Here is a 26,279-nt window from a genome sequence, read left to right on the forward strand (position 1 = left end):
CATTCTAGTTTCAGTTTTTGTTCTGTTTAATGCAAACACAATTTAACATAATTAGTTTAACTTAAAATAGCATACACAGCATGATCCCTTTCGTTAGTCTTCCTACTGCCTTGCCCTGCTCGAGACCCCAAATATACTCACCTAGCTTACCTATTGAATATAAGAGATGGCTGGAATTATGTTCATACAATGACTATTTGTTGAGATTTTTAGGATGATTTCCTAAACTGTTATGCTTTTTAATTAAACTTTAATATTAAATATGTATCAAAGAAAAAGGAATATCACCTTTCTATGAAAGAAACGAGAATTTAGAAATACATATATTTTCAAGCTTCTTTTTCCGGTAGAGTCCCATCTCCTTCTGTCATTCATTACTCATCTCTACGAAAACAAACCCACAAACGTATTTGCCACTGAAACGTAAAAACTGTCCAGTGAAACTTGTCTCCAACTAATTTAAGTGGGATCAGGAAAGCACCTGTGGCACTTTATTTTCTTAACAAGGATAGGTTTTTGGCATGTCTGTGGCACCTGGGCCCTCACAGGCTAAGCATACTTAGGTGATTATCTTGCAGAACAAGTTTTGTATTTCTAAAACCAAGATACACATCATTTACAATGCAAAATGATGATTCTACACAATATACATGTCCAATTAGCTCTAAAATTTAAGTAAAGCACAAAGTCCTGTAGCAAGTTCCACAGAACACTATTTCTAAAAGTTTGAAAAATAGGAAGCTAAATAAAGAACCTTTATTATCCTAATGTGAACTATAGATTTAAGATGAGAGGTTGGGGGGCACCTGGGTGGCTCAGTGGTTGGGCGTCTGTCTTTGGCTCAGGGCGTTATCCCAGGGTCCTGGGATGGAGTCCCGCAACAGGCTCCCTGCAGAGAGCCTGCTTCTCCCTCTGCCTAGGTCTCTGCCTCTCTCACTATGTTTATCATGAATAAATAAATCAAATCTAAAAAATGAGAAGTTGGAGGAGACAATAAGCAGCTTCGTGTCTCACTCATGTCAGCCCCTTTTACACTGTAAGTCTAAAAGTCTTCAGTGAGAGGCACCTGGGTGGCTCAGCAGTTGAGCACCTGCCTTTGGTCCAAGGTATGATCCTGGAGTCCCAGGATCGAGTCCCACACATCAGGCTCCCTGCATAGAGTCTGCTTCTCCCTCTGCCTGTATTTCTGCCTCTCTCTCTTGGTCTCTCATGAATGAATAAATAAAATCTTAAAAAATAAAATAAAAGTCTTCAGTGATATTTTGAGGACTGCTGATCTAAGTGGTTTATGACTTGGAAAGCATGTTTATGCATTAGAGTAATGGCCAAGCAGAATCAAGAGCAATAAACTTTTCAAAAACACCTACATACTGTTTTATCTTTACATATTTTATTTCTCAACAAACTCATGCTTCCTCAAAGATTTCTAAAGATCTGGAATCCTCACTGAGCTTTCCCTAAACCTGGAAGTGGTGGTAATATTTTTTCCATAATAAAATGCAAAAGGATGCTCAAGTTACCTTAAGTACAAAAACAGAAGTGTACTGCACTAAATATAGATTACTAATCAAGAACTCTGTACTAACCTCTCAATTTAATTAAAGTGTGATTGAGGACGCCCTCATCATTGCTCAAGCAGTTGTGGTATCTTCCAATATGACATTTTGAAAAGGTACACGATTTAAAAATGCTTGAATAGAATAGAAATTATTCTCTGTATTTACATATACATGTATGCAAAGACTCCTGTGCAAGAACATTTACCACAGCATTTATTTTCACAGTAGCTCCAAATTAAAGTAGCTCCCAAAGGGCCTATCAATAGGAACTAGTAAAAACATGTTACATTCTTTTATTAAAATAATATTCAACTCTTAAGAATGAGACAAATTTATACAGGGTAATATAGAACAATCTCCAATTTACATTGCTAAAAATATCTAGGTACAGAAAGACACACACACACACACACACACACACACCACACATAAAACCTCCCATTTATGCCTTAAAAAAAGGTGGCAGGTACTACAGACTTGGGTAACAGACATGAAAAATAATCAACTGAAAAACTGTGGACAGTGTTTATTTTGAGCCAAAATGGAAGCAAGAGTCATTACTTTTGTTATATAAAATGCAGAACTATTTCCACTTTTTATAACATCATTATTCCATAATAATATAAAAAACTAATAATGAGGGGCGCCTGGGTGGCTCAGTTGGCTGAGCATCTTAATCTTGATTACGGCTCAGGTCATGATCTCCAGGTCATGAGATAGAGCCCTGCATTGCTCTCTGTGCTCAGCGGAGAGTCTGCTTGGGATTCTCTCTCTCCCTCTCTTATGCCTCTCCCCCACCTCAAATCAATCAATCAATCAATCAATCAATCAATCAATCAATCTTTAAAAAAAAAAAAAACTAGCAATGATTTAAAGGCTACAATCCGAGACACCTGGGTGGCTTAGCGGTTGAGCATCTGCTTTCAGCTCAGGGTGGGATCCTGGAGTCCTGGGACCGAGTCCCACATCAGGTTCCCTGCATGGAGCCTGCTTCTCTCTCTGCCTGTGTCTCTGCCTCTCTTTCTGTGTGACTTTCATGAATAAATAAAATCTTTAAAAAATAAATAAATAAAATAAAGGCTACAATCCTTCTATGTTCTAATTTGATTCTTTAACAAGTATACGTGTAGAGTACCAACAGCAACATGTAGCCTCCAGGGAAAGCAGAGCATTTATTGAAAAGATTTTGGTAGCATAACACTGATGTGGAAATAGCTCAGGAATCTGCAATTAAAGAGAGTAGGTTGGACACACACATAGCCTCCATTCTCTCTTAAACCATGACCAGGACAACAGTAAAAGAATTTTTAGAAGACTTAACACCAAGAAGGCAGAGAGAAGGGGAGATGGTAAAGAGCCAATGGAAAAGCCCAACCAACACATTTCACCAAACAAGAACTAGTCCTAAATAGGCAAGGGGAAAAGTCAGGCGTCTATTCATCCACACAGCCATTCACTCATTTATCTAAATGATTTACCGAGTGTACAGTATGCTGGGCACAGTTCTAGGCTCTAGAGACACAACCATGAGCAAAATGTAAGACAATCCCCGAACTCATGAGGCTACAAGTCTAATGAGAGAACAGCTAAAGTAACTGTTCTCCTACAAAGCAATTGAGCTCGATCCCAGGACCCTGGGTACCATTTGTCCTTGGCTGCTACAGTCCATATACCATTGGTATGTCAGGAAGAGTAAGCAGGGAGTGCTGCTCCTCTCTGAGTACAATGGTGGGGTAAAAACACCAATTTTCTGATGGAATCCTCACCACTACTCACCAAATTTTATCATCTCAGATTACACAGCAGAGGTCTCTGAAAAGAGCTACAGAATTACAGGATAAAAAAAACATAGTCAGCATCAGGCTGTTATGAAAGGACTATTAAACACTCCAGCTAGAGCACTGACAGTATTATGTTTTGATGGAAGGACAAAGGGCACAGGCCACAGTGATGCTCTTTAAGGCTAAAGTCAACTTAAAGGACAAATCTTTACTAAGCATCTACCACCATAGGCAGCGCTATAGACAGAAAGGTAAGGGAGACCTGGCTCCTGGTATCATCAAGTAGCTCACATCAGAGGAGATAAACATGCAAGCAATTAATAGGACAATGTCAGAATCTACGAGTATGAAAAATTAGTATGATAAAGATTTGTACAGCTTGAAGAGGCCTGCTCCGTGAGAGGCAACATGTGGGAAGTCTGGAAGGATGAGTACAGGCGTAAAATACAGAAGACTTAGAAGTATTTTGGATCAAGAGAAAAATGAGGGCAAACACACCAGGACAAAAGAATATATAGAGAATTCGTTAAGTGTCATATCACACATCAGGATAAGAGAATCATGAGACATTACACAAACTGTGAGAAGACTATGAAGAGGCTGGAATGACCCACAGGACCTTGAATTCATTCCACAGCAACAAAAAGCGAGCAAGATTTTTAAAGGAAAAAGGTAATAATATTTATTTTTTTAAAGACTTTTTTTTTTTAAGATTTTATTTCATTTATAAGAGAGACAGAGAGAGAGAGAAGCAGAGACACAGGAAGAGGGAGAAACAGGCTCCATGCAGGGAGCCCGACATGGGACTTGATCCCCAGTCACCAGGATCACATCCTGAGCCAGAGGCAAATGCTCAACCTCTGAGCCACCCAGGTGTCCCAATATTTGTTTTACATGAAGCAAAGTCGGGTGAGAGCAAGGCAAACAGAAAGGTGATAAACCACTTATTTACTGGTTATTGCAATGATCTAATATGAGTGAAGCTGCCTCTGAATTAGGACAATGACAATGGCATTGGAAGAAAGAGAAAGAAGATACAAAATCATCATTTTATAAACTCAAGTCAAGTTAGATAATTTCACCCATATTTTCTTTTAATGCCTTTACCTTCAAGAACTTTATATTTCAAAATAAAATTCCTTTAAGAATACATAATATTTGAGAGCTGACAGGACGATACCATGTGTTGCTATTAACTAAATTATTTTTATAAAATAAATATTTTATAAAATAGGTAGTTTTTTGTTTTTGTTTTTGTTTTTTTAAGTGCTGTGTGAGTTCAAAGTTGCTGAAGGCAGGAGCACATGGCTGGCTTAGTCGGTGGAAGGTGTGACTTTTGATCTCAGCGCTGGGAGTCTGGGCCCTATGTTGGGAATACAGATTACTTACAAACCAAAATCTTTAGGGGCGCCTTGGGTGGCTCAGTCAGTTAAGTGTCTGTCTTTGGCTCAGGTCATGATCTCACAGTCCTGGGATCGAGTCCCACCCTGGGGTGAGGAGTCTGCTTCTCCCTCTCCTTCTGCTCCTCCCGCTCCCACTCATGCTCTGACTCTGACTCTCTCTCTCTCTCAAAGAAATAAAACCTTTAAAAATAAAATCAAATCTTAAAAAAAAAAAAAAGTTGTTGAAGCCAGGGGAAGGGTCTTGGAGGATTCATTACCCTATGATATGTACTTTTATACAAACTTGAAATTTTTCATAAACATTTTTTTTCAGTTTTATTGATATATAATCGACAAACACAAGTATAATATAAAGTGTAGTACAATGTTGATAATTTGATGTATATACACATTGAGTTAACACGTCCATCACTGTAAATATGTACCCTTTTTTGGGAGAACATTTAAGTTCTACTCTCAGCAAATTTCAATTTTACGCAGTATTATCAACTAGTCGCTTTTTTTTTTTAATGTATTTGTTTTTAAGTGTTTCCCTCTCTTACTATATGCTGGTTAAGCAGGTTAGCATAGCACAGCATCAAGTAATTCACAGACCACTGATGAAGAAAATAACACTTTATAGATCAAGCGTATTTTATAATCAAGCTTCATGATCATTAATTCATATCTACGAGTTCTTGTAATCCTTATTTCTAAGGCAGAACTTTACATACATGCTGTAAATATATACACACTGATAAAACCAAAATCATTAATTTGTTACAAAGAAAGCAACTATGGAATGATTTAAATTGAACGCAGTCAGTGGCACAGTTTTAAAACATCCATTTTCGCTAATGATCTCTTACGTATGATTATTTATTAGACTGCAAGCACATCTGGCAGAGATGCTTTCTTCACAGTAGTTTCTTCTCTACGTAAGGACAGCAGGAAATTCACTCGCAAGCCATGCACGTACCCACTCAAAGGGCTTCGCAATCTTAGCAATGTTAATTTTCTTAGTGAAGTAGGACTTCAGAACACAGAACAATACCTCCTTCAACTTCCCACCTTTCTTAGGTCATCACCTAGTCTGTCTTCTGTTCCTTTCACTCCTTCCTTCCTAGAAGTACAGCAGAGTGAGTAATCATACAGGCTCAGAAGCCATTTCTGTGCCAAACTCCTCATGCTGCCACTCAAGTAAGCCCCTGGGTCCCCCATCCCTCACCCAGCTGCTCCATCCTCCACCTTCCATCTTCATTATGATCGTTCTGCTTTTAACCGACACGGTGATATGCAGCCCCTCCAAACTCCCAAAGTTATTTCCCAAAGCTGTATCACCCTAATTCTGCTCTCAGGCTGCTTAATTCCCAAGTCCAGTAACTTCTCTCAGTGTTCATCGTACCCTGCCTCTCTATATCATTTGACAATAACAATGCTATTCTAGACTCTCTTTCTCTTGATTATCATTTGCTCTTTCGGCTTTATCACCCTCTTGTAGATGATGCCAAAATCTCTACTTCTGGTCACCATTTCTGGTCCCTGACAAAAAATTCCCAGCTACCAATAACATAACTCCACATGGTTTAGATTACCGGTATCTCAAGTTTACCACACACACAAGAAAAATTATCTTATTCTTCTTTCCTACCCCATTAATAGTCTCATGTTCTTTATCTAATATCATCTCTTCTAACACTGCAAAGAACGTTTAACCTTCACTTTCCCTCAAAACACCTACTCCCATTTGTTGAGTTCTACTAATTCCATTATTTATCTACCTTACTTTCTTCTCCAAGCCCATCCATTGTTAATGTCCTAATTCAAGACTCTTTTCATTCCAGCCTGAATTATATACAATAGTAAAATGGTAGTCTCTTGCCTTTAAAGACTTTTTTTTTTTTTTTAATTTATTTATGATAGGCACACAGTGAGAGAGAGAGGCAGAGACACAGGCAGAGGAAGAAGCAGGCTCCGTGCACCGGGAGCCCAACGTGGGATTCGATCCTGGGTCTCCAGGATCACGCGCTGGGCCAAAGGCAGGCGCTAAACCGCTGCGCCACCCACGGATCCCTAAAGACTTTTTTTTAAATGTAATCTCTACCCCCAACATGGAGCTCAAACTCACAACCCAGAGATTGAGAGTCACATGCCGTTACCCACTGAGCCTGCCAGGCGCCCCTCTAGTCTCCGCCTTTAATCTCTTCTCCCTGCGAGGGTCCAACCACTGTGTTATCTCTCACAACATCTTTCCAACCCCTTAGAATCTGACTCAAGCATTTGTTTTCAGTCTTTTTCTTCCTTCCTCCCACCCGTAAGCTCTAATCACATGGAACTTCTCTCACCACGTAAGTATGTCTCATGCACTATCTGTCTAAAAATAAGTTTATTGCTTTTATTAGAAGTTTGGTGACTACCATATCATCAACTTGCAGAATATTCTAGATTTTCCTTTATGTTCTCTTATGTTTTATCTGTCTCCACAATTCCCCCCTGGTGAAATCCATTTCTGTTCTTTGGTGACCTGCAGTAACTTACCAAGGTGGATTCTAAAGTCATTACAGCTTTCTAGATCACCATGTTACTAACCTCTCTCTTAGTTTTTAAGACTTAATATTTTTGAGAGCACTTTTAGGTTCACAGCAAAATGAAGTAGAAGGTACAGATTTCCCATATACCCCATGCCATACTTGCATAGCCTCCCCACCAGAGTGGTACATGAGTTACCACTGATGAACCGACAGTGACACTTCTTCATCATCCAAGTTCTATAATTTACATTACGGTCCACTCTTGGGGTTGTACATTCGGTGGGTACGGGCAAATGCACGATGACATGTGTCCACCACTGCAGAATCACACAGAGGATTTTTATTGCCCTACAAATCCTCTTTTTTGGGCCTATTCATTCATCCACCCCCAGCCCCAGGCACCACTGGTCATTTTACTGTCTTCATAGATTTGCCTTTTTAAAAATATCGTAGAGTTGGAATTATACGGTATGTAGCTTATTCAGATTGGTTTCCTTTTTTCTTTTTTTTCCCAAGTACTCTATTCCCTTTGGACATTTTGTATTATAATGGTTAATACAAAAGTTAAGAAAATATTTCAGATTTATAGGTCACCTCTACTCACCAAGGGTTCAGCCATTACAACTTCAATTTTCTTTTCAGCCTGAACAGCAAATTCTGCAAAGAGGCTCTTGATGACATATTCACCAGGCTTGACATCTGGGTCAATTGTAATGCTTGACATGATGATATTCTTTTTTCCCAAAGTGGAATGAAAGTTAGAGGAAGCACAGTACTTATTCACTTTGCTGACTGGTGCTGAAGCTAAAAGTAAAAGAAACAAAAGAACTCTAATTATCAACACAATAATGAGACCCATCATAACCACCCTATCTATCTACTTATTTATTTTGAAAGTTTTTATTTATTTATTTGACAGAGAGCACAAGCAAGGGGAGCGGGTGAAGGAGAAACTTGGTGGGGAGCTCAATGCGGGACTCAATCCCAGGACCCTGGGATCATTACCCAGGCCCAAAAGCAGACACTTAACCAACTGAGGCACCCAGGTGTCCCATAACCACCCTATTTAATATGCATCCTGTCCCTAAATCCCATCCCGATCTCCCAATCTGTATTTCAATACTCTATTTTTGTCTATTACACTTGCTACTTTCTAACAAATTGCCCAACTATAATTTAGCTATGTGTTTTTTTATTATGTACTGTTTTTCTCTTGATCCTACTAATGTGAATTTCCTAAGAAAAGGGATTCTCTTCTGTGCATTTTGTTCATCAATGAATCCCAAGTACCTAAAACAATGTCTAGCGTATACTGGGTATACAATAAATCCATAATGAATGAATGAATATGAATTCTAAAAGTTATATGTAATGAAGGAAATAAAACAAATGTGAATAAGAAATAGAGACTGGCATTGATAGATACTATTTTGGAAAGCATGAGCATGAAAAGGCTGAAGAAGCTACATTTGAACTCATCCAGATGATGAAAAAGAGGCAGCAAGGCAAAGCACCAGGAACAGAAAGCACTAAATTGAGTGTGCCTGTCTGATAAACTAAAGGACCAGTGTGGCTGCAGCTCAAGGGAAGAAGCAGGCAGGAGTGATGGGTAATTTGAGATAAGGTCAAGATCATTAGTCAGGGATTTAAAACCTTGTAGGAAAATCAGATCTTATTCTAAATGAAATTAAAATTCAGTGGAAAGTATTAACTTGGAAAGGGATAGGATCTGGCTTCTCTTCAAAGATCTCTCAGGCTCCTCCCAAAAGAGAATGGATGGGAAGAGGGCAAAGGGAGAACCAGGGAAGCCACTATGCAGGTGCAGGTGAGATGATCCTTCCTCAGGCTAAGAGGATGGAATGGCACAGGAGAGGAGAGGACCTGACATTTGTCACATGTTAGTGAATTTGGCATCAAGGTAAAGGAAAGGAATGAACAATGACTTGTAGGACTTTCGTTGTAATCATACAAAGGACAGGGGTCCCATTTATTCAGATAGGGATGTCACAGTGCCTGGCAAATAACACACTGCACCAGCTGTGGCACAAAAAGAGCACACGCTGACTGCTACACGCTTTTAATCTTCATAGGTTTTGTTCTCTTGACTGCCTGGCTTTCCATCTGTGGTTTATCTGATCACCTCGCTCTTTCAGCTAGCTGCTTAATACAGACCCTTCCATTCTCCTACTACAGCTGATGTCATCCCCTGTGGCCTAGACTATTCATTGAAAACCTGCAAGTTTGCACTTCTCTACCCCAACCTGATCTCCAAGTAATGCCCTTTCGTATGCTGTTCTCAAAGCAAACCCTTCCATGAAGGGGGAAGCAGAACACAATCGAATGCGAAATATCTATTTGTATGTGTGTACATAATTGCAGTACAACAAATTTATTCTAAATATATACTCTCCAAAATCATAAATTGTTCTATCAAGGAAACAAAAAGCAACTAACCGTACTCTACCAAACACAGTGTGCCAAGATAAATAAAAGTGACCTGTGATAACTTTAAAAAAAAATTTTAGAAAGGAATAAAGTCAGATTACAGCAGTTACTTCAGAAAAAATAACTGCAAATTAAGAAAAATATTTTTGAAAGACAGCATTTCCAAATAATTGGCGTCCTTTCATGCCCTAGTCATTACCTTTATTTACTTATTTTCCACAAAATGGAGTATTTTTCCTCCAAAATGAAAATGAAAAATTATTTTTAATATCTAAGCATCATGTGTGACTAATCTAAAGAATATTACAAATTGTTAATATTGTGCCTAAAACTTAATATCTTTGTATCACAAATTAAAATATAGTATGTATTGTATTCTAGAACTAAAATTATATAATAAGAACAATTCAAAACAAAAATTCACAGTCCTTTGAACACAGTACACACTATTTATTTTAAACAATGACCTATTTGTTTACTCTGTTTCATGATCCAACATTGTGTATTATAAAAGAGAGAATCTGTTAACTGTTTTTGTGCAAAATGGAGATCTTAAAAGAAATTATTTTGGATCATTAAGAGAACTCTATATTTTATATCCATATTATGTTGGATAACTTTAGGGAATCATAAAATAGTAAAACAACAACTACTCAGAATTTTCAGAAGTTTAATTTACATTTGAGACATAAAAAGGAAGATATAATATTTTCAAGACTTCGACCTAAGGTCATGGTTACAAAATATATCTTTTCTTTTAAATAAGATTTGTAGGGATCCCTGGGTAGCACAGCGGTTTGGCGCCTGCCTTTGGCCTAGGGCGTGATCCTGGAGACCCAGGATCGAATCCCACGTCGGGCTCCCGGTGCATGGGGCCTGCTTCTCCCTCTGCCTATGTCTCTGCCTCTCTCTCTCTCTCTCTCTCTGTGTGTGTTTGACTATCATAAATAAATAAAAATTTAAAAAAAATAAAATAAAATAAATAAGATTTGTAAGCCCTGAAATAAGATTTATAAGATCATAACAATTACAAAGTTTCCTTGGGTTTACTTTACAATAAAAGTGACCAAAGAAGTCACCTTGTAATAGACTTGGTACTTATATTCTAGGTGAGGTATAACCTCTAGGTATATGGATGAGGTATAATCTTTTTTAAATGACATTATTTTTAATAATTTCTTCAATAAAGAAAAAAAAACTTTAGTTAAAATGACCTCTCAAATAATTTGCCTTTACCATCTTATACTTCCTAAAAAGTATAAATTAAGCATAAATAAATATTCCTACATATCAAAATTGCACATTTGCCAATTGAAATTTGCCAATAAAGCCAAAAATTTTAGGAAAACCTGCACCTGTCTTCCAAATAAAGATTTCTCTTCCAAATATCTACACTACCTTCCAAAATAAAAATATTTCAAGTTTGGAAAAAGATCCGATCTTTATTGGATTTTTAAATCAAATAAAATCAAACAAATTAATTTATTTCAATTATATTTCTTAATATTTCATGAATGCTGGTTGACTACTCCTACCAAAAAGTAACACAGAACAAATCTACTGATTGAAATTTCAGGTCATAAAACAATCTAATGTTGATGTTATGGACTGGCAAAATAAATCATCTTTATAATCTAATAAACAGAATGGTCTATAGACTGTTGAAATGACATTATCAAAAAATACTGAATGACATGGGAAAATGTTCAATATATAGAATTAAGTGCAAAAAGGTCATAAGACAGTAAGTATATAAAACCAAAATAAAATTAAAAGGCCGGAAGATTATCTGCAGCATAAAAAAGAGTTAATCAATTTACTTCCATCCAGAAAGCACTAATGAAGTCAGTTAGAAAAAGACCCTCACCCTCAAACTGAAAACTAGATAAAAGATGTGAACAAGTTAAAATACTTTGCCTCACTAATGTTTTTTAAACAAGTAAAAATTAGATAACATTTTTCAAAGTGGTCTCCCTCCCCCTAATTTTGTATTTCACTATAATGTTCAGCTTCAATAAAGATGTGTGAATTTTTCTCATATTCTGCTAATAGTTAAAAAAACCAGGGTGATCACTCTAAGATGAAAAGACTAGTTTCCACATAACTAGATTAATTTGACATCACCTGACCACTTGAATTAAATATTTTATAAATGTAAAGTAGCAGTATTTCCCTACATATTATCATGAAATTTTGAAAACTTTATGTAAGCTTATGAGAGAACAAAGACAAAACTGTTAGAGCATAATTCTTAAGAACACAACTCAGGCATTGAATTACAAATTGTAAAAACCCAATGTCATATTAAACACCCTTGGAATATATATCTGCTAAACCCTAAATGCTAATAATGAGAATAAAGTAAGACCTGAATAATTAAAATATGGGAATATAAACTAGCATGCCTATTCTTTCTTTGGGATAAAGTACAAGTAAAAAATCATTTATTTTTGTATTTTTAGACAGTTAATTCTATATAGCACTATATTTAGCATATTTACTAAAATAATTATGTTTTTCATGCTCTTAAGACTCCTATACCTTTATAAAATAAATTTAAGTTCAAAGAGAGCAGACAAGTGAGAAGAGACATAACCTCTAAAATGAGACATGTTTGGTTTTATTACTTTATAGCATTGATTCTCAGACTTTTTTTTCTGCCTCCACTGTTCTTATACAAGCACTCTCAACAGTAACGTCTCTCAAAATATAAATTGATTCTCAACAATTGGGATATTTCAGATAGGGACTGGTGGGGGCAGGTAGACATAGTTTAAAAAGATCCCAGTGGAGTCTGTGAAAAATGTCTACAGCATCCTTATGCCCAAGAACAGGTCTTTAAGAATAAAGATTGTTACTTTATAGTCAGTCACAACCTCATATATGTACATGCATATGTTTATGTATAGAAATGCAGAAATATAACAAAGTTCCATACAACTGCTTACTATTATAAGTATTACTTACTCTGTGGGGCATCTGGGTGGCTCAGCCTATTAAGGGTCTGACTCTTGGTTTTGGCTCAGGTCATGATCTTATGGGTTGTGATATTGAGCCCCACCTCCATTCTCTCTTTCTCCTCCTCTCCCCCAACTCATACTTTCTCTTTCTCTCTCAAATAAATAAATCTTTTTAAAATTATTATTATTATTATTATTATTATTACTTAAACTGGCTAACAATAAAAATTTTGATGGCCACCCAAAGAGGGAAAAAAACGTATGAGGTAAATGGCCTTGGAACAAGGACAAATGTAAAAAACTATTTCTGCATTAAAAAAAGCAAAACCAAAATTCTCAGTTTAAAAAGCAAGCCTATCTGGGATGCCTGGGGGGCTCACTGGTTGAGCGTCTGCCTTTGGCTCAGGGCATGATCCCAAGGTCCTGGGATCGAGTCCCACATCAGGCTCCTTGCGTAGAGCCTGCTTCTCCCTCTGCCTGTGTCTCTCATGAATAAATAAATAAAATCTTTTTTTAAAAAAAAAAAAAGCAAGCCTGTCCCAACAAGTTCTTCTGTGGATAGCAACCAGCTGATTCTAAAGTTTATATGGAGAGGCAAATGACCCAGAATAGACAACACAATCCTGAAAGAGAACAAAGAAACTGGAGAACTTACACTATCCAACATCAAGGCTCACTTTATAAAGTTAAAGAGACAGTGTGGTATTGGTAAAAGAACAAATAGATCAGTGGAACAGAACAGAGAGCCCAGGAATAGACCCACACAAATCAAGTCAACTGATCTTTGACAAAGAAGCCAAGGCAATCAATGGGAAAGGAGACTTTTCCACAAATGGTGCTGGAATAACTAACTGGACATCCATAGGCAGAAGAGAAAGAAGAGGAGTCATTTACAAATGACAATGTAAAGAGAATGAAAAAACAAGGACCAGATGGGGAGAAAATCTTTACAAAACACATATTTGATAAAGAATTGGCATCCAAAATATATAAAGAATTATTCAAAGTCAACAAGAAAATAACCCAATTTTTAAAAATGGGCCAAATATCTGAACAGACCCCTCAAGAAAGAAGGCATACAGATGACAGATAAGGATTTGAAATGGTGCTCCAGATAGATCATCTGTCTTCAGGGAAATGCAAATTAAAACAACAATGAGGGCAGCCAGGGTGGTTCAACGGTTTAGCACCGGCTTCGGCCAGGTCATGATCCTGGAGACCCAGATGGAGTCCCACATTGGGCTCCCTGCATGGAGCCTGCTTCTCCCTCTGCCTGTGTCTCTGCCTCTCTCTCTCTGTGTCTCTCATGAATAAATAAATGAAATTTAAAAAAATAACTTAACACTTATACTTACCACTACATGCCTATTAAAATAGCCAAAAATCCAGAACACTGAACACCAAATGCTGGTGAGGGTACAGAACGAGAGGAACTCTCATTCCTCATTGGTGGAAATATGAAATGGTACAGGCACTTTGGAACATGGTTTAGAGGTTTCTTACAAAACCACACATCCTCTTACCATACAACCCAGCAACCATGCTCCTTGGTGTTTATTTACCCAAATGAGTTTAAAAATACGGCCACACAAAAACCTGCATATGGATGTTTATAGCAGCTTTATTTGTAACTGCCAAAACTTGGAAGCACCCAGGATGTCCTTCAGTAGGTGAATGGAAACGCAAACTATGGTACATCCAGACAATGGAACATTGTTCAATGCTAAAACAAAATGAACGATCAAGCCAGAAAACTTAGAGGAAACCTACATGCGTAATATTGAGTGAGAGAAGCCAGTCTGAAAAACTGCATGCTAATGATTCCTGGTATGCGACATTAAGGGAAAAGCAAAGTAGGGAGGCAGTAACAAGATGCGAGATTGCCAGGGGTTGGAGGGAGAAAGGGATGAAGAGGGGAGCACTGGTGATTCTGACAAACCCCAAACTCTTCTGTATACTGTAAAGATGGAAACATCATACTATTTGTCAAAACCCATAGAATATACGAGACAAAGAGTGAACCCTAATGTAAACTAAAGACTTTGGGTGATTATGATATGTCAAGTAGGTTCATAATTGGGGAGAGCAGGATAAAGGGGTACACGGGAACTGTCTGTACTTTCTGTTCACATTTTCTGTAAATGTGAAACTGCTCTAAAAAATACAGTCTGTTAATTTTTTTATTTTTTATTTATTTATTTATTTTTTATAACACAGAAAGAAAAGCCCATTCTATCCCTGTCAGCCAGAACCAAAGATGCCTGGGAAGAGTCAAAACAAACAACAGCTCAAGCTAAAGCTTAAAACAATAATGTGCTTGGATCAAGCTCAGAGAAAGGAAACGGATTATAAGTCAATTAAAAATAAAATGTCAAAAACACAAATCAGGTTACATGGTGGACTGCAAGTAGAAACAAAGCCAGCAAAATCAGTATCAGGGAATAGCAGCAAATTTCAACTTTCAGTGAGGCCACTTAGGTTGGTACAAGCTCTCAAAAAACTATCCAGAGAAGAGCGGCACATTTGGAAGCAACTATATCTGAAGAAGAGATAAAGAGAGAGAAATAATATGCACCCGCTGGGTGCTGAGAGGTGCAATACGAAAGCATTATTTGACGACTTCAGTGCACACACAGTGTGTTGTTGGGTGAGGTAACCTCAAAATTTCTTCATACATGAAGAAAACCAATACCAGACACTGTATTTCTGACAGAAATGAAACATTATTTAATACATCAAGGCATTTTGCATATTGTCTCATGTTACCCTAATAAACCTATTTTGCTTTTTCCTTTATTTTTTTGTTAAGTTTTTATATTAATTCCAGTATCACTGACATATGGTTTATATTAGTTTCAGGTGTACAGTACAGTGACCCAACACCTCTATACACTACTCAGTGCTCATCACAATGACAACTGTCCTCTTAATCCCCTTTACCTACTTCCCCCTTCACCCCCAGCTCCCCTCAGGTGACCATCAGTTTGTTCTCTGTAGTTTTTACAAAACTATTCTTATTTCAAGTCATAGGCTGGTAAACGTCTCTTAAAAAGTGTCCTGATTTATAGCATTTGCCGATTCCATTGTGTAAATATAGTCATCTTGGCTGATTTTAAGCCATCAAGGGTTTAACAACCAGCTGGTAAAATTCCTAGCAGGAACTAGATCTAGAATATACTATTTCAAGTTACAGTCATTTATCATGAGGAAACTGACTTCTAATTAAAGTCGCTTGTCACACAGGAGTGAAATACGAACTCCGGGTCCTGAGTTTTTTCTTTTTTTTTTTAAGATTTTATTTATTTATTCATGAGACACACAGATAGAGAGGCAGAGACACAGGCAGAGGGAGAAGCAGGCTCCATGCAGGGAGCCCGACACGGGACTTGATCCCAGGACCTCGGGATCACTGAGCCAAAGGCAGACATTCAACCGCTGAGCCACCCAGGCGTCCTAGGTCCTGAGCTTCTAAGAACTTTCAGATCAGTGGTTTTATTTTCTCCAGAATCACCAGATTTTGAAAATCCCCCCCTTTTTTTTCCTTAAAGGTCCAGATTATTAACATACTATTCGTTTAGAATAAGTACTTCCCAAATCAAATATTTTGGTGGCATCTTCAATTTCCATAAAAAGGACTAAAAAGACAAAGCTTTTCCCACATTGATAGGTATTGACCTATATTTTAACTCTTTTTTACTTAGTTATATTTTTCCTATTTAAATCTGTCACCCAACTGGAGTTTATTTGGAGTGATATTCAATAAAGACATTTATTCCCCTAATATTTAATCAATTCTTCTGGGTTCCTTTACTGAAATTCTATCACTGATTTTATTCACTCATAAACTAAATCCATACTCAAATTGTGCTTTCTATTCTGCTCATTAAGAATCTGGTTTTGGGATGCATGGGTGGCTCAGGGGTCTGCCTTCAGCTCAGGACATGATCCCGGGGTCCGGGGATCCAGTCTCACATCGGGCTCCCTTCAGGGAGCCTGCTTCTCCCTCTACCTGTGTCTCTCGTGAATAAAGAAAATCTTAAAAAAGAAGAAAAGAAGAAGAAGAAGGAGGAGGAGGAGGAAGAGGAGGAGGAGGAAGAAGGAAGAAGAAGGAAGAAGGAAGAAGGAAGAAGGAAGAAGGAAGAAGAATCTGGTTTTGGGAGAGGGTGCACTGGTAGCTCAGTGGGTTAAGCACCCAACTCTTGATTTTGGTTTAGGTCATGATCTCGGGGTCCTGAGATCAAGTTCCATGTGAGGCTTCATGCTTAGCAGGGAGCCTGCTTGAGAGTCTCTTTCCCTCTCTGCCTGGCACACACACACACATGCTCTCTCTCTCTCTCTTTCTCTAAGTAAATAAATCTTTAAAACAACAACAACAACAAAAATTCTGCTTTTGGATGCTCTGCCCCACTTGGTTATATACATACAGTGGGGAAGCTGGGAAAAGAAATTGCTTTTTTTTTTTTTTTAAGGATGGATGGATTGATTGATGAGACAGCCAGCATGCATGTGTGCAAGGGGCGGAGGGGCAGAGGGAGAGAGAATCTCAAGCAGACTACCCGCTGAGTGCAGAGTCCCACGCGGGGCTTGCTTCCCCCCTCATTCTGAGAGGAAGCCAAGAGTCTGGTGCTCAACTAAATGAGCCACCCAGGTGCCAGGAGAAGAAAATCTTTTAAAAAGGAAAGGGATTGGAAGTGAATTAGGCCTACAATGTAGGCAGAAGAAAGCTCTTAGGCCTATATGTACTGGACTGTCACTTTAACTTGTAGCTTGGGTACTGGTCTTTTTGAGGAGTGATATTCTGCTATGCCCTTCTCGATAACAAATTTAACAATGATAGAGTGAAACCACAGTCTCATAATAACAAATGTAAAAACATCATGGTGAGATGGTAAAACATAATCACAATCAAATTTTTAAAAATCTGTTTTTATACCAGGATCTCCTTTTAATTACTGTAGCTTTCTAGGTTTTATTATCTGTTGGCACAAATACTCCTGTTTACTCATCATCTTCAGTGATTTCTCAGCTATTGTTTTTCACTTATTCTTCCAGGCTTATGCAGAACTTCATAAATTAGTTGGAAAAAAAAACTGATTCCTTGGGGCAGCCCAGTGGCTCAAAGGTTTAGCGCCACCTTCAGCCCAGGGCGTGACCCTGGAGACCCAGGATCGAGTCCCACATCGGGCTCCCTGCATGGAGCCTGCTTCTCCCTCTGCCTGTGTCTCTGCCTCTCTCTCTCTCTCTCTCTCTCTCTGTGTGTGTGTGTCTCTCACGAATAAATAAATAAAATATTAAAAAAAAAAACAAACTGATGCCTTAATTAAGACTTCTTGTCTAGAACCTGCCAAACTGTCATTAATTTCTCTTCCTTTGGTACCCGAAGAAAAAATGCATACTTTATTTCAAAAGGGATCTATATAATTCTTTTTTTGGATTGGAATTTTTATTCACTCTTTGAGTTACTAATTTTTAAAATCAGAATATGTAATTCTTATTAGTTCTATTCGTAAATACTTTAAATTTCTATTCTGTGTGAATGTAATCATTTTTCTTACTATTCAGTCCAACATTTTTGCTCTGGTGGAATTTCAATGGATAGAAAAATTAAGACTTTTGCTTGTTCTTTGGACATCTGTTCCTAAAATGTTTATTTATCCTAGTCTAAACTATTCCTATTGAAAACAGTTTCTAAACATAGAAGTCCTATGACATCTTTGGCACATTTCCAGTGTTTTTTACTTGAAGTCTACTACAGAAATATCACTTATTATAAGGCTCAAGAAAAATGACCCATCTCTAAATAATCCATTATTCACTCAGCTAGAATCTCCCCGAGGTTATTATTTTCTTGTACTCTTTGAACATTCAGAGACTCAGCTGAGGAACTATTCTAAAAATCTAGAAATGATGTATTTTTAAAATGTGCATGAACCCAGGAGTCAGAAGACCAGGGCCCCAAACTTGACTTGGCTACTTAGTTATCATTATAATCGTGGTCATATTATTTAACCTTTCTAAGCTTCTGTTTTTCCACTAGAAAATGAATGGGTTGAATTATATCTCAACCATGGGTATGTATCAGTAGCAACAAGAAAGTTGTTTTTATTTTTGTTCTCCTCTCTTCCTCCCATAAAAACATTCGCAGCCAGTGCAAAAGCTATTGTGGCAAACTTTTCTTCTCTAGCGAGATGTGAATCTGGGGATCAGCATAGGATAGCCCTGAAATGAAAATGTGAATGCCAGTTCCCTACATACGTGGGCCCAGGGCCTGAGGGAAGTCAACAACTACATATGGGTATATAACCGTCTTCCCTGCCTTCCTAGAAGCTGAGCACAATCTCATAAGGGGGCTGAATCCTCCATACCCATGAGGCTGAGATGGTGGGAGAAGACAAGGACCAAAGGGGCCCCCTCCTAATATCTTAACTGGGAGCTAACTAACAGGGGCTCACAAAGGCTGAGACTGCTTTCCCTTCTCCCACTCTTGGGATTACTCTTTAAAGCACTAACTGTATGGCACACAAAGAGATGTAACTGCACACTATAGATATCCAGCAGCCGGAGATGAAACAAAAATATTTACCAACTTAAATAATATAGGTTTCAACACACCAAATCTATTTCAATTAAAAACAGAAACTAAACAAGGATGCAGACTCTTGCCTTATTTAATGTCAGGAGGTAAAGGGATAATATAAGTAAATGTAAGAACACACAAAAGGGGATCCCTGGGTGGCGCAGGGGTTTGGAGCCTGCCTTTGGCCCAGGGCGCAATCCTGGAGACCTGGGATCGAATCCCACGTCGGGCTCCCGGTGCATGGAGCCTGCTTCTCCCTCTGCCTGTGTCTCTGCCTCTCTCTCTCTCTCTCTCTCTCTTTCTGTGACTATCATAAAAAAAAAAAATTATAATAAAAAAAAGAACACACAAAAGTTATAAAAAAAAAAACACACAAAAGTTAAATTATTGCTATAAATATTGAAAAAGAAATAAAGTTTTCTAAATCAAAGCAATAATCACCGAGAAAGGAAAATGGATACTAACGTATTCACAAATATAAAATCAGTTGCGATAGATTTTTTTTTAAAGATTTTAATTATTCATTTGAGAGAGGGAGAGAGGGAGAGAGGGAAAAAGGACCCGAGCAAACAAGGGCTTGATCCCAGGACCTGAGCTAAAGGTAGATGCTCAACCAACTGAACCACCCAAGTGCCCCTAGTTGTAATAAATTTAATAAGGAAAACCTAGGACTTACATGGAGGAAACTGTAAGAACCTTTTTTTTTTTTAATTTTTTAAAGTAATCTCTACACCCAACCTGGGGCTTGAACTCATGATCTTGAGATCGAGAGTCTCATCATGCTCTACTCACTGAGCCAGCCAGGTGTCCATACAAGAACTCCTTAAAGGAAATAAAAGAAGATTTGAACAAATGGAAAGACTTATTTATGGGTAAGAGCATTTTTATGATAAGGGTCAATTATCACAAAATTAATATATTAATTATGACAATTTTAATTAAGATTTCAATACTATCTTTCTCAAGTTGTACTGGATAAAACCATCTTAGAGTGTACATAAAGGGGATTAAATATCCCCCAAATGGCTAAACAAATTATTTTTATTTTTTTTTATTTTTATTTTTTTAACAAATTATTTTTAAAAATAAAGAATATTTTCTAAATCAGAAGACAACATGACTGTAATCAGAATACATTAGAAACATTCCATCAAAATATAAAATAACTATACCAGAACATAATACAACAGTATAATAAATTCAGTAAACCTAAGTACAGATAAATCAGATTAATGTGAAACATTAGACAACCTCCCACAAAATCCCAGAATAAGAATTCAACATGGGCAAAATCTGAGGGAAGAGAAGGACTTGTGTAGTAATAATGTTAGAATATCACCCGACTATTCATCTGAAAAGAATACACTATATTCAAAAACCAAAGTCCAGATTAACAGGATATTGAAAATTAATTTTTTAAATTTTTGAAGTTTTTTTTTAAAGAAAAAAATTAGGGGTCAACACACAAAATCCAGGAGAGAAAACTGTTGGCCCAGATAGAAAACCCAAACTTATTTTTAAAAAGACAAATGCATTCAAATAAAAATTTTAAAATTTAAATATTTATAAGCAAACAATGCCATAAATGAGCTAGGAAATAATTTGGTAAAGACTGTAATGTAGGTAGCAGCTCATAAAAAGTATCCTCTTAGAAATTGACAAGATAATAGAGAAAAATTGGCAAAAGAATATAATTAGGCAATTCATGTAAGAACAAACCTAAAAGAGACCATATGTGAAAAAAATATTAGTATCCAGAAAATGCAAACCAAAGTAGCAATAAGCTTTCATTGTATACACATCAGACTGTCAAATATTAAAACAAATAATCAGCTCTACTGTTGCAAGGTACAGGGAAACTGAACATTTAACCTATTGCTGGCGGAAATGTAACATCCGCCTCATACAGCCGAGTAAGCCGAATGAGAGGAATATTCCAGCCCCTATGGCACGGCACCACAGATATTAATTTCTTTGATCTACAAGCATTCCGTGCAACTTTCTGATTATAATTTAGCTTTGTATGACCTACCCCACAAGGAGAGGAAGGGACAGCCAGCCAGCTCCAGCATTAACACCCACTTGGCATATTTCTCATTGTAAATTAGTCAATTGGCAAACATAAAAACTTGATTCTGTTGGACTGTTTATTATAATTCCGCCTCCTGAAAAAGATTGCATATCCCTTCTCAGCATTGAGGCAAAGTCAAGTTTTATGACCTGATCCCAGTCTTCACTGGCCTTCTCTGGCAATTCCTTAAATCACAATCAAAAACTTTGGAGTGAGGCCCGGGCATCTGTGGTATTTGACAACTCCCTAACATGATACTAAGGTGCAGCCAAGGTTGAGAATCCTTGCCTATTCATTTTAAGTGGAACAATTAGTTCTGTACAATGATTTTACTTAAAACTAATTCTGATCAATAACAAGTTTCAAAAATACCATAAACACAGAAACCTGTTTATAGAAAAATCACAAATAACATTCATCAAGCAATTTGGAGAGTGTTCAATAAATACATGTCAGGGGCAAAGCTCTAGGAAGCAAAGTGAAGGATCAATAAAACAATTCGAAAACCTAATTTTAAGATGTCATACGTGGTTCTCTCCCAGTTTGAACTAGAAATCTCCACGAACTGATTTTTCTCTCGTGGTTTCTGCCACTAGGCTTTCTTCGCCGAACCGTGCCCCAGACCACATATCCTGGTGCCCATCAGTCCTCTGCCTTTCATTATCCACAATCTCAAGGGGTGAGGTTTCAGTGATGAGAACTCAAGAACCATCGTCAATTCCTCCCCATGACTTGTACCCTATAACCGGTCTAGTCACCAAACCCCATGGTACTGAAAGGAATCCCTCCTTCTTTTTTCTGCATGGTTAAGTTTTGAGTGCATAAGAATAATCTATGCAGAATCCCGAAAAATCTTCCTTCACAGTTATCCCTGCTTCTTAGCAAATGAAATAACAGCTTCACATAGCAGCCAAAGTGACTCTTCTCTATCGGAACCTCGCTAGGCCCTACATAGCAAATCATGGAAATGCATGCCTCTGTACGCTGCATAAAAATGCACCACTAGCCTTACCTTCAGGAGTGTTACTAAGGCCATTTTATTGGAATCATCATTTTCTTTTCTTCCACAGTCTCCCTATAATAAGAATGACTCATTCATATATTGCTCCAAAATTTTATGTGAAACTTTTAGTTTTTCCATTTTTTTAAGACTTAAAAAAAAAAAAAAAAAAAAAAAAGACTTAAAAAAAAAAAAAGGCAGTTTTAGGGGGCACCTGGGTGGCTCAGGCGGTTAAACATCTGCCTTCAGCTCAAGTCATGATCTCAGGGTCCTGGGATCCAGCCCTGTGACAGACTCCCTGCTCAGCAGACAGTCTGCTTCTCTCTCTCTCCCTCTGCCCCTCTCCCCTCTCCCTGCTCATGCTTGCTCTCTTGTTCTCATATAATCCTCTCTCTCAGATAAATAAGTAAAATCTTAAAAAAAAAAAAAAAAAAAAGAGCAGTTTTAGGTTCACAGCAAAATTGAGAGAAGGAACAGAGATTTCCCATATACCTTCTGGTCCCAGGCATGCATAGCCTCCCCCATTACCAACATCTCCTACCAGCAGGTACATTTGTTACAGTCGATGAACCTCCACTGACACATCATTATCACCCAAAGGCGATCGTTTACCTTACAGTTCATTCCTGGTGTTTTATATTCTATAGGTTTGAACAAATGCATCCATCAACATAGTACTACTACAGAGTAGTCTCACTGCCCTAAAAATCCCCTGAGCTCTACCAACTTATCCATCCCTCCCCTCTAACCCCTGGCAACTACTTTTCTAACTGCCTCCAGTTTTACCTTTTCCAGAACGTCCTATTGTTAGAATCCTAGAGTATGTAATATTTTCAGACTGGCTTCTTTCACTTAGTAATAATGCATTTAAGTTGCCTACAAATCTTTTCACGGCTTGACAGCTCATTTCATTTTAGTACTTAATAATATTCCATTGTCTGGATGGACCACAGCTCATCTACCCACTCACCTACTAAAGGACGTCTCTGTCACTTCCAAGTTTTGGCAAATATGAATAAAGCTGCTCTAAACATCACTGAAGATTATTTTAAACAAAAAATATACATTTAATGCACCTAATATAAATCTGTATTTTTGTTATACTGTTATTAATAGATATTAGTTCATCCTTCATTTTTATGAATATTTTCACTACTTTCTGTACCACATGTGTCAATAAATACACGTATTGTCTCTAAACTATCCGTATGATTTTCTACTATGAACTGCCATCACATTTCCAATTAATTATCTTCTAAAAGGAATAGGTCTGACAGTTTGGAATTTGGCTTCTACAGTTTTCCCCAAACAGATTTCTCTTGAATTCTCTTTTCTAAAAACCCTTAACACTTCACTCATTTTAGCAAATTTTTTAAGTTGGGAAATAGCATGCTTAAACCAACTAGTAGACTCAGAAGAAAATTGTAAGAAATTCCACTTAAGCAGTGTCCTGGACATCAAGCATTAAATATTAGGTGGAAGGGGCACCTGGGTGGCTCAGTGGTTGAGTGTCTGCCTTTGGCTCAGGTCATGATCTTGGGGTCCTGGGATTGAGTCCCACATCAGGCTTCCCAAAGGGAGCCTGCTTCTCTCTCTGCCTATGTCTCTGCCCCTCCCTATATAACTCTCATGAATAAATAAAGTCTTAAAAAAAAAAAAAAAAAAGACGAGGAGGAATAATCAAGAGAACAAAACCCATTCCATCCTGCAAAAGGCCAGCAAACTGTGTCTCATCAATGTGATGAAATTGTAAGCATAGTTACTTCAAGAAAGGAAGCCTAAAAGAGTATTATGGCCAGTATTGGAACACTGGAATAAGTCAGAACCCAATGATTTGGCGCCTAACTACTAATGTATGCCAGATACCTATCAGGTGTCACATTTAAAACATTTAGCAGGAATCCCTGGGTGGCTCAGCGGTTTAGCGCCTGCCTTTGGCCCAGGGCGCAATCCTGGAGTCCCGGGATCGAGTCCCACGTCAGGCTCCTGGCATGGAGCTTGCTGCGCATTCCGCCTGTGTCTCTGCCTCTCTCTCTCTCTCTCTCTCTCTCATAAATAAATAAATAAATAAATAAATAAATCAATCAATCAATCAATCAATCAATCAATCTTAAAAAAAATAAATAAAACATTTAGCAATCAGCATAGAGGGGCAATTAGAATTGACTCTGGCTGTAAAGATCAGTACAGCCATAAGGATGCATAATGGCTTAACATCAGCAATGCCAGAGGTAATGAGAAATCTAGGAATGGAGGCAGAATGTGGTTTCTAAAGAATCTGACAACAGGTAAAAGGCACCATGAAGATCCATGAAAGAACAACAGTTATGTTAGCGAACATGCAAAGTCTAAGAAGAGGAAGTACAAGTACATGCAGTAAGAAAGGTGTCTTGGGTCTTTGAGTCCAAATTGCTCTTTTGGGATGAGAATTTCATTCTCTTGAGGAGCAAAGCAGTCTCATATTTGAAGGAAACAGAGTCACCGAAGAGTTTGAGAAGGCAAGCCTCAGGAAGGCAGAAATACCAATTAGTAGAGGTGAAGGCTCTGATCTCCATTCCTTGACACGAGAAAGAGAAGCAGCCCAGATACTAGAACATAAGAACTAAGTCAGGCCAAAGCTTATAGTGAAGTTGGGCTGATGCTGAGTTGTCTGGACTAGTGAGCTAGGGCTCTCCAAAACTCAGTTATCTTTGCATTGGAGAGGACCCAGGGCCTCATAATAAGACAGGGTTTGGGGTTTTTTAATGAAGATTTATTTGAGAGAGAAAGAGAGCAAGTGTGTGGTGGGGAGGGGCAGAAGGAGATGGAGAGAAAAACTCAAGTAGACCCCATGCTGAGAGCAGAGCTGATGCAGGGTTTGATCTCATGACCCTGAAATCATGACCTGAGCTAAAAGCCAAGAGTTGGGTGCTTAACCCACTGCACCACCCAGGCACCCCAAGACAGAATTTAGACACAACTACAACAAAAGGTACAAACGGGGTGGTTATGACATCCACATTTATATAACAGCAAGTCTGAAACCTGCCACATGTATTACACTGTCTTTAAAAATAAATTTATTTATTTGAGAGAGAAAGCGATTGCTAGGCCACTAAAGCAGGGAGAGGGAGAAGCAGACTCCCTGCTGAGCAGGGAACTTGAAGAGGGGCTCGATTCCAGGGTGGGATCAGGACCTGAGCCAATGGGAGACAATTAATGGACTGAGCCACCCAGGTGCCCCTACACTGTCCTTTTTTAATAATCTTAGACACCTATGAATATTTTGACCATTCATCTTAGATTTTCCCAATCTTGAATTTTCTCATTATTAAATTATATGTCTTTATTCTAATACTTACCAAATCTTCAAACAAACCATAAAACAAAATATTTAATGAGTTAGAGAATCAGCTTACTTCTCACAACACAAAATGTTCAGTCTTGAGAATTAAGTATATGTGTCAAATGATGTAAACCTAGCTTCAGGAGTTAAAAATCTGTATATTTTTTAAATGGATAAAGCAGGCCCATGGTTCCTAAATTCAATGACGTCTGCAGCTAGGAACTCTAAATTCAGGGACCATCACAGAGTTCATACTGTTCACTTAGCACAATGAGTTGGCTTCTTTATCTAGGCTTCATTTCCTAAAGCAGACAGATTTCTCTGAGGGATGAGAGAGTATTTTGGCAATAGGCAATAAGTGATTCTTTTACAATGTGATCAATTTTAACTCTCAATGGTTACATCTCTGAAATTAATGTCAATGAGAATATAAATTACCCTACCAAATTCATTTATAGAAACCTAGTTCAAAATCTCCTTCACCCCCCCATATCTTTGTTCCTGCCTCTTAAGTATTTCTCATATCCGTGATTAAATGAGTTAATATTTTGTGAAGCACTCAGAAGAGTACCTATTTATGAAGTAGGCATTATATTACGTTTGCTTAAAAAAAAAAAAAGAATTTTCTTTTCTTCCTTTCTTTTGTTC

The 26,279-nt window shown here is 37.7% G+C and overlaps 1 protein-coding gene across 8 annotated transcripts in view; it reads right to left on the minus strand.

The window, feature by feature from the left end:
• Positions 1 to 26,279, minus strand: part of FRYL (FRY like transcription coactivator) — a 257,372-nt gene that overhangs the window by 134,873 nt on the left and 96,220 nt on the right. For 6 of the 8 annotated variants that reach the window (XM_035704622.2, XM_049092941.1, XM_035704611.2 and 3 more), the window contains one exon: positions 7,858 to 8,057. In XM_035704622.2, the coding sequence (XP_035560515.1) occupies positions 7,858 to 7,977 (120 nt within the window). In that variant the 5' untranslated portion in view covers positions 7,978 to 8,057. Of the gene's footprint in view, positions 1 to 7,857; positions 8,058 to 21,267; positions 21,401 to 22,318; positions 22,382 to 26,279 lie in introns of all 8 variants that reach the window. The other 2 variants (XM_035704578.2, XM_035704639.2) reach the window with 2 other exon arrangements.

This window comes from Canis lupus, chromosome 13 (genome assembly GCF_003254725.2).
Source record: "Canis lupus dingo isolate Sandy chromosome 13, ASM325472v2, whole genome shotgun sequence".
Lineage (NCBI taxonomy): Eukaryota > Metazoa > Chordata > Mammalia > Carnivora > Canidae > Canis > Canis lupus.